The 9,187-nt window shown below is 59.6% G+C and overlaps 1 protein-coding gene across 1 annotated transcript in view; it reads right to left on the reverse strand.

The window, feature by feature from the left end:
- The window catches only part of LOC311178708 (paladin-like), a gene marked incomplete at both ends in the record, with an annotated part of 33,259 nt that overhangs the window by 17,047 nt on the left and 7,025 nt on the right, over window positions 1–9,187 (reverse strand). The window contains 13 exon segments of the mRNA XM_084245448.1: window positions 287–358; window positions 612–728; window positions 1,847–2,029; window positions 2,352–2,507; window positions 2,582–2,698; window positions 2,923–2,945; window positions 2,948–3,050; window positions 4,544–4,633; window positions 4,752–4,907; window positions 5,671–5,687; window positions 5,815–5,946; window positions 6,118–6,247; window positions 7,560–7,747. Of these exon segments, the coding sequence (XP_084101574.1) occupies window positions 287–358; window positions 612–728; window positions 1,847–2,029; window positions 2,352–2,507; window positions 2,582–2,698; window positions 2,923–2,945; window positions 2,948–3,050; window positions 4,544–4,633; window positions 4,752–4,907; window positions 5,671–5,687; window positions 5,815–5,946; window positions 6,118–6,247; window positions 7,560–7,747 (1,484 nt within the window).

Consider the following 9,187-nt stretch of genomic DNA (forward strand, 5'->3'; position numbering starts at 1 on the left):
ACATAACCCAGACCAGAGGGTGGCCTCCCACCAGCCACACAGCAGCCCAGCAGCAAGACCCGTGAGGTGGGGGTCCAGCCCCATCTCCAGTGGCTATTTGCCATGGCCCCAGAGCTAAGCCGCCCCACACCTTGGCTTGCTCTTGCGTGAAACAGGAATAGGGAAGCACTGGGATGACGAGGTCGACAGCACTGGGGACAGCTTTGAAGATTCCCCAGACCTGCCAGCAAGATTCACCCTCTCCCCTCCCGCAGGCATCTCCTGGGGCCCCATAGGGAGTGCTCACCTCAAATTCGCCTTTGGTGAATTTGGCATCAGGCACGCTCACCAGCTCCTCCTCGCCGACCTCGGGGAAACCCTAAGGAGGACAGCTGTTGGGGTGGGGAGCACTCCTCTCCTATGTCAGGAGCCCCATGCCAATGGTCTGCCAGTCCTGCTTGCCCTACCCGGGATTGGTGGCAGGGGGGTCCTGGACCACACCATGGACCACCTCTGCCCCCACACCTTCCCCATAGCCAGTGTTCCCAGGGACCAAGGGCCTAGGCTGTCTGGGTGACCCCTGTCCTCTCACGAGAGGTCACCCGTACTCAGCTGTGTCAGAAGGTGAGCACAGCCACCACCATGGCGGAGGTGGTCTGGCCCTGGCCGCTGAGGCAGCTGAACACAAAGCCGGTGCCTGAGTCCTTGGCGAGGGCAGCCCTCAGGGCCACCAGCAGTTGGTCAAAATCCTGTGTGAGGAGATCAAGGCATGGGTCAGCAGCCGCTCCTGCTGCACAGACCCCCCAAGGTGGCGGCCCCTCCAGATGGCAACCCCAGCAGCTGTCCTGGGAGCGCTCTCCCCGGGCCTGTCACTGCCAGGCTCACAACCTTGTACGCTCACACTCCACTCACTGAACACACGCAAGTCCCTGTGTGTGTGAATACAGCACCCCTGTGTGCAGTTGTAACCCCACCCCAGGGACCAGGACTGGACATGTGAGCCAGCACACACACTGGGGGATCACGATGTCCACTGTCCACTGGGTAAGGCACACTTCCATGTGCTGCACCCCCTAGGCTGCACATGGATCCCCTGGATCTGTGCCCACCTAGACTGGACCCAACCTAGGTCCCAGGCTGAGCACAGGTCCCAGCCTCAGCCGTTCGCTGCAGAGCAGGGCCACCAGGGGGCAACCACGGGCAAGGAGACCCGCTGGCAAAGTGAGGCCAGAACTCAAGCCCCAGCCTCCACCTGCCACAGGGAGCCATGACACAGGCCCTGCACACGCCGGGCACAGACACACAGGCCACCCAAACCACATGTATGACACAGGCACACACAGTATCCACAACCTAAAGACACACAAACGACGCAGACACCCATGAAGACACGAACCTGCAGATACCACGAGGACACCCAACCCCCCTCAGGCACACACAGCATTCCACACACCCTCCTCCACAGAGCCCGGATGCACGCCACACCACACGACTCCCCAGAAGACACTCTCTCCACACGTGCTCTCCCCCACTGAAGACAAAGTGTTCCTCACAGACTCCACAAAAAATACGCGCACCACAGATACACGCACTTCACAATGACATGACACCCGCTCCCAACACAATCCCCAGCAAAGATACACACACACCATGAACACTATGGACGTGCTCGCCCGAGACACACCTACAACACCTGACAAGCACCCATGAATACACACGCAAACAAGAAACTTGGACACAGTGTGAGTAAAGCACTTGGTCAAACTCGAAACCCCCAACCCCTCCTAGGAGCCCACAGTCCAGAGGGGGCGGAGCAGGGAAAGGTCTCCTTTCCCTCCCCAGAGGGACACCTTGGCATGGCCCTCACCTCTTCACAGGGGGCACAGAAGTCTGGCAGTGGGATGCAGTGGTAGGTGAGACCAGGACAGGCCCCCCGGTGCTGGCTGAAGACCTCCTGCATAGTGAGGCACGTCTGGAACTTGTGGGTGCGGGGGCCCTCTGTGCCTGGGAGAGGCTTACTCAGGTGGGTCTTCAGCTGGGTCTCCAGGTTCTAGAGGGGGTGGGACAGAGGACAGCGGCCACTGAGGCAACATGCAGGCCAGCTCTGAAAAATGGGAGCCTGCTCTGGTCAGGGCCAGTCCTGGCTTCTGGAAGCATCTCTTCCCCTTCCTGAGCCTGGGGGTCAGACCCAGACTTGGACCAGGGAGGTGGCCCGACGCACATCCTGAGTCAGCCACTCCCTGGCACAACTCCCATCAGGGCTCGGCTTCTCCATCAGTACAGCAGGAGCAGCAAACCTTCTGAAGATCCTCACAGGCCAGTGCCCCAGACGGCCTCCAAGGAAGGGGTGTGCAGAAGGCAGAAGGGCTCACCTCCAGCTGGTCAGGGGTTACAGGGGGCCCAGGCTGCCACAGGCTGCGGGTGTGCCCATCACACTCCAGCACGGCCTCCTCCCTCAGGTTCACCCACACGATGTGCCGCAGCTTCCTCTTGGCGTCGGTCAGGTAGGCCAGGATACTCCCCAGGGCCTGGGGGGACAGGAATATGGTCAGTGAAAGGGCTCGACCCTCCTGCTCCTACCCCAGGCCTCTAGGATGGTTACCTTGGCACTGGGCTGGGCTGTGCCATAGATGGGCATGCGGGGCACCCGCCGGAAGTTCGCCACATCCATCTCTCTCAGAGTGCCGAGTGCGTCTGGGGAGACGAGATCGTCCACCTTCTGCGGGGAGAGCAGCAAGCCTGGGACCACACCCGCTGACACGGGTCCAGAGCCTGGTCCCAGAGGGGCAGGGAAGGGGTGGGACCGGCTCCTTTTGCACACTAGGAGCTTTACCAGTGCCCCAAGGAGAAGAAGAATGGCCTCCACTCTCCAGAAGAGGAGGCTGAGGCTCAAAGACCAGCCCACGCCCACTCCCATCCTCCCAGCCAGCCAGCCACACTCACCAGGGAGCCCTCGGCCATGAGGCCCCTGGGGGCACTGGCCCCACTGAGGTCAGTGTCACAGGCAGACGGTACAGCTCAGGGTGGGCACACAGCCAGCGGCTGAAACTGATGGCAAAAGCCAGCGGGTACTGCAGCCCAAGGCGGAAAAAGACGAGTTCATGGTCACAGGGCCATCCCAAGCTCCCCCCACCGCAAGGTAGGGGAGGCCAAGAGACACCCATCAAGCCCAGAGCAGGAATGAGGGGGAGGGAAACTCGGAGCAGGACATCCAAAGCAAGAGCCAACCAGGACCTGATGCCCAGTGGGGTCAGAGAAGGGCCCCGTGATGGGGCCTTCTTTCGTCTGCCAGGGACCACCCCCCCCAAACTGCATCCACTCCCCAGGGAGCCAGAGCCCAAGGGCAGTGCTCAGGCAGCAAGAGAGGAGAAGCCAAGGGGCCCAGCAGGGAGGGACAGAAAGGCAAGGAAATTACCTGCAGCCAGCCTGCCCTGCACCAGGGCCATCAGCGCTGCTGTGAAAGGGGACAGAGGAGGAGGGAAGTAGCCCGGAGCTTGGCTGGCAATTTGGGGTGTGACCTCCTTAACGGGCTAAGGGCAGCCCAGACAGCCCATCTGCAAGGCATCTCTCTCTCTCTCTCTCTCTCTCACACACACACACACACACACACACACACACACACACACACAGAAGAGGTCACCACCCAGTCCCTCTGGGGGGACTAGGAATTTCCTCCTCATGACCACCCCCGGAAGAGCACCGGGAACCCCAGCCCAGGAGAAGGCAGGCGCAGGGGGAGCCCAGGGCTCCTGAGGAGGCTCAGCACAGCATGCACTCACAAAGTAAGGGAGTGTGGGGCATCGCACGGGGCCAAGCAAGGCTGTGTCAGCCAGATGCTCACTCCACACTCAGGAGCACTGGCGACAGGGGCCCAGGGGGCGGGGCAGGGTGGGCAGTGGGGAAGCAAGAGGTAGCAAGAGCCCCTTGACTGTGAACTGTGGCCCAGGCTGGCCTACTGTGGACCTTTGCCCAGGGGTTAGCTGGAACCTCTCCACATCACCCTTTTGCCCAGCAGCCCAGGCTCTGGCACCAGACTCAAACCACCCACCAATCTGCCTCTTCTCCCCACCATCCTGGGAGTGGGGAGGACAAAGGCTTCACTCAGAACTAAGGTCTCCAGGCAACCCTCGCCCTCCACTCATCCCCAGGAAAGAGGGGATCAAGCACCCCATCCCCACCCATGGATCCCCAGATTTTCATTTTCCAAGAACCCCCAAACGTATCCTCATTCCCCTACCACCTCAATCGTGCACAGGAGATGAAAGGGGAGGCTGAGCCTGGGCTGCTCAAAAGGGTGTTCCTGACCCTCCATCAGGTCTAACTCACCCACCCCAACACTGACCTCACGAATCCCCCCAAATCTTGTGAGGTCACGCTACAGGATCAACGTTATTTCCATTTTAATGTTGAGGAGAGTAGGCTAGACCAATGCACTTGTCGAAGGTCACAGAGGGCAGCTGGCCGGAGCTGAGCCACCACACCAGCTTGCCCTGAGGGCCGGGCACAACAGCCAGCCAGAGGCACCTGGCAGATGCACACAGCAGGAGCCCAGCAGGCACAGTACCTGGTGGACCGCCAGGACCCCTTGCGCCTCCCCGTGCACGCATTTACTCTTCAAGCTGAGATGATCATCCTGTCCCGCACAGACACGGCGCTGGAGCCCCAAAGTGAGACAGGAGAAACGCCGGGCCAGGTGGAAGTCTCAACAGCGGACGGGAATGACCTGGCCCCTCCTGCAGCCGCCCCTTGCGCCTCAGCCTCCCGCCTCTCACCTCCCGCATCCAGGTGCTGAACGGCCTCTGCCAGGACTGCGCCTTCTCCAGGTGGAGATGCGCGTTGAGAAGCACCAGGTGGACAGAGCGCTCCAGGTACTGCAGACTCCGCAGATGCAGTCTCCGGGCCTCCTGCTCCACCTTGGCTGCCTTTGCCTGGAGGACATACGGGAGTCAGTCTGGGGGGTCACCCCACACATCGCGCATGTACACGCCACAGACTCTCACGAAACTCTCACACGTAAAACACACACACTCACATACACATGCCTCCCACACACAGATACCCCATGCCATAGGCACCCCCATTCACACACAGCGCACACAAACACTGAATGCACACTCATGAACACCCTACACACACGCACACACACTCACTACTCCCACACTCACATCCCCTGCTGCCCTCAGCACCAGGGCAGGTACGGAAGGGTGGATTCAGATGGCAATGGGAGGGACACTGCCCCAACCAGGTTACAAGAAAGGCCATTAGGTGTACTGGTGCCAGGAAGAAGCCACTTCCCACCTGGGAGGGGGTCGGCCTCTTGAACCTCTATATCCTCATGAAATTCTAACCATTGTTCCTTTCTGAAGGGAGACCAGACAAGGACAGGCTGCCAGCAGAAAGCTCCAGGCACACAACCTCTATCGTACCTGAGGGCTGAGGAGGGTCCAAGGGGCCCTGGACAGGATGCCCAGTTCTAACCACAAGGTAGGGGCCTTCTGGCCAACTCTCTGTCACCGACAGAGACGTGACTCAGTAACTTCTGAACAACGCCGAAGAGAGAGAAGGACACTCGGCCAGGAGCCAGAGCCCGGAGACGTTCAATGAATGGCCCAAGATCACCACACAGAGATGACCCAGGGACCAACAATAGAGCAAAGGGGGGTTTCAGATCCCAGTTCAGGGCACTCGCACCTGGCCACAAGGTGCCCCTGGAAACAAAGCCCTGTCACTCACACCCGCATGAGGGAGCAACACCCAGTGACAAGTGAAAGGGCAGGTGTTGGGGGAAGTGCAGGGAGGAGCCCAGAGTCTCTCATGCCCCTCTTCTCTGCTTACCTCTCTGTGTGACCTCACAGAGCTCCCCGTGGCCGGGCTCATCCTCCTCATCTGCAGAGTGGAAATAAGCATCCTGCTGCATGGGCTGATGGAAGACCCAAGTCTGCAAACTCAGGAGCAAAGGACTATGGCCTGTGGGAGAAGAAAGTGTTGAGTGTGCACAAGTTCCCGTGAGGCCTCCATGCAGCCTTCCCTGCACACGGGGCTTGCACCTCTCCTTTAGCACTGACCCCTCATGCACAGTTGGGGGGAGCAGGGTTCCCCTAGGACCTACATCCCAGGAAGGCTGTGCCTGCTACAGACCCCCGTTCTGCAGGTACCTTGCCGGGTGCACATCCGTGCCGTCCAGCGGGGGCCCCTTCTTGGTCTTGCGGAAATACGGGTTGTCGGAATGGCTGCACCACAGCTGCTTGCAGGGCTCAAAGGTCCTGAACTGCGTGGCAGGGGGAGCGGGCTCACGGGCTGCACTGGTGCTCCAGCTCTGACACATTGCCCAGGCGGCAAAGGGTAGCGACAGAGGGAGAGGGTGTTGTGGTGGATGCTGGGCACAGAATACTGCCAGGAAGGCATGAGGAACCCGTCCAGACACACACACACACACACACACACTCACACAGAGATAAATTGACTCTACCCCAAGTGCCAGTGGCTGCCGGATGCATCCTCTCCAGTAGGGCACAGAGGAGAAGGAGCCAGCCACAGCCCACACTGCCCTGTCCCCTCCCTAAGCCCTCCCAGCCTTTGTAGGACCCACACTCTCACTGAGTAGGGACTATGGTTCGAGGTTCTGGGGAGTCTGAGTCCAGTGCACATGGTGGGCATTGAAGGGGTTACTGGTCCAGCCCAGACCCGCGCACCCATTCAAGGTCAGGATTCCCATCTCCCTCCCATCTCACCTGCCACAGCACAGGTGGTGGGAAACTGCGTTCCAGGAGAGCCCCAATTTCCTACTAGTCTCTCCTATCATCCCAGGCAGACAACAAATACAGCACATGGCATCAAAATCCCATCTCCCCTGCGTTCTCTAGCCCAAAGCAGAGGCCATGTCTCCCAGGCTTGCCTGAACTTCGACACCTCCCGGCTCTGTAGCGCCGAGCAGGGTGTTGAGTTCCAGGTTTGGGCTGAGCTACTCGGGTCACCGGGGCCCGTCCCCTTCTGCAAGCACCTGGCCTGGCCTCTCCCCTTTTCTGTTGCTCATCTCTTTTCTGGGTGGCCCTCACTGATCCCCAGGCTGTGCCCTGCTCTGCCCGTGGCCGGGGCAGGGTTATGTGGCCTTGTGTCTATCTCCTCAGACACAAGGGCAGGGGGAGGCAGGAGTTGACACCCTGGAGAGAGGTGTGTGCAGGAGAATTTCACTAGAGTGGGAAGCCAGCCTCCACACTTCTGAAGAGCAGGTGGTGACAACTTTCCTTCTCCCAGATGGAGCCCAGCACCTGCTATGACTCGTGGACCCCCCACAGGTCAGCTCCCAGACCAGGCCAGCCAGGATCTCATTACTCTGCTCTCTGCCATCTTTTCTGGCACTAAATCGTTCTCCAGCCACTGTACTCGCTGGAGAGCACACAGATGGGGTTGGGCAGGGAAGGGGTGTAGCAGAAGGTAGCAGAGTGAGCCCTGTTCACCTAGCTCCCTTATGGTGGCACCACCCAGCCTGGGAGCACATTGCCAGACCTGCTGGTGGGCTGGGTGGACCAGCCTGGGTCACAGGACATGGCACCAGGCTGGCAGAGGTGGTGGGGACTCACCTCCGAGCAGGTGTGGTACCCAGAGCCAAAGTCAAAGCAGTGCTGCTCATCCATAGAGTAGTCAGTGCCAGGCAGTTCCAGGGGCCGGGGCCAGGCAGGTGCAAAGGGGTCGTCAAGGAGGCAGTCGTAGGAGCGGCAGCAAAGAAAGGAAGGTGAGCCAGGCAAAGGCAGGAATTCCCCAGTCTCCCCTCCAGAGGATGGACTTTGTATGAGAGGGAAGGCCTTCAGGAATCTGAACCGCAGCCCTGTGCTGGAGCTGTCTTCCAGGAGGTCAGGCAGCCCTGACCCTCTCTACCATAGCCCCTCACTTGGTCCCATGGCTGTGTCTGGGGGTATCCGGGGAGAGGCACCCAGAACTGGGGTTGGGTGTGCAGCTCATCGTTATCTTACAGGCTGGGTTTCGCCACCAGAGAGGGACATGCTATGTGGCCAGGACCAGGCTGATACATGGACACTGGAGGGTTCACTGCACTGAGAGAAAAGGGAACGTCAGCCCACCATGCAGGACGCACCTGGGCCCGGGCCAGCTGCCACGGGGGGTTAGTGCAGCTTTTCCGCCCACCCCTGCTCCACCCAAAACCTCTCCACTCCCACTCCCAGCCCTGAGCTCCCGAGTCCAACACGTGTCTGCCCAGCAAAGCCGGGAATTGTTTCAGGAGCGGGATGGTGTTGGGAGGGGAGATCACTCAGGGTGATCTCTGCTTGGAGTGGCAGGTTGCTGCCCCATCCTGGCCCCCAGGGCGGAAGTAACCTATGGGAGGTAGCCTCTGAGCTCCAGCTGCTGCAGCGGGACCAATGGATGTGGTGGAAGGTGTTTTGAAGAATAGATGAAGGTTTCTTTGCAGCCACTGACCCTCAGACTGATCCCCTGCTACAGCTGGTCCCCGAAAGGACTGAGGCCCTCCTTGAAGCCCAGGGCAGCTCGTAGGAGAGGAACAATATTGCGATTCTATGAGGAAGGAAGAAGGGGTGTGAATGGTTTGGGGCTGGGAAGCCAGGGGTGATGCCAACCTTTAAAATGGGCCAAATCTCCAAAATGCTGGAGCCCTTGTTTCTCTGTCTGGTCCTAACCAGTCAGAGGATTGACTCCCTCACCCCTAAGACACAGATTCTCCCTCTCTACCTCCAACTCATGTTCAGTTCTACCATCACTTGGACATGTCTCTGCACCGTGTGCTGAACACTGGCGTCCAGAGGCAACCATGGCACAGCAGTCTGTGTGTTCTGAGCTTGCCGCTTTGAAGGGCCATAGAAAGGGTCTGATGTGACAGGGTGGGGTGACCTGCTGGGTGAGGAGTAGACACAGGCACGGTGAGTGTGCCTAGGAGGGACACCAGGGCAATGTTTAAATAAAGCTGACTTCTCAGCCAAGTCTTACAGGCACAGGTGTGGTGAGAGAAAAAGGGGAGGGCATCTCAGGCACAAGGAACTGCATGGTTGGTGGAAGGATCAGAAACGAGACCAGGATGGAAAGCAGAGGCTGAGGGACTGGCAGGAAGAGCAGTGCTGAGAGGCCCCCTTCTGAAGCCAGCACGGTCGTGGGGAGTTTTCTGGCCTGTCCAGAGGGCTCTCAGCAGTCACTAGAAGGTTCTGTGAAAGGGCAGGCACAGAGTTAGGTTTTACTCTCA

Source organism: Talpa europaea, assembly GCF_964194135.1.
Source record: "Talpa europaea genome assembly, chromosome: 10".
Lineage (NCBI taxonomy): Eukaryota > Metazoa > Chordata > Mammalia > Eulipotyphla > Talpidae > Talpa > Talpa europaea.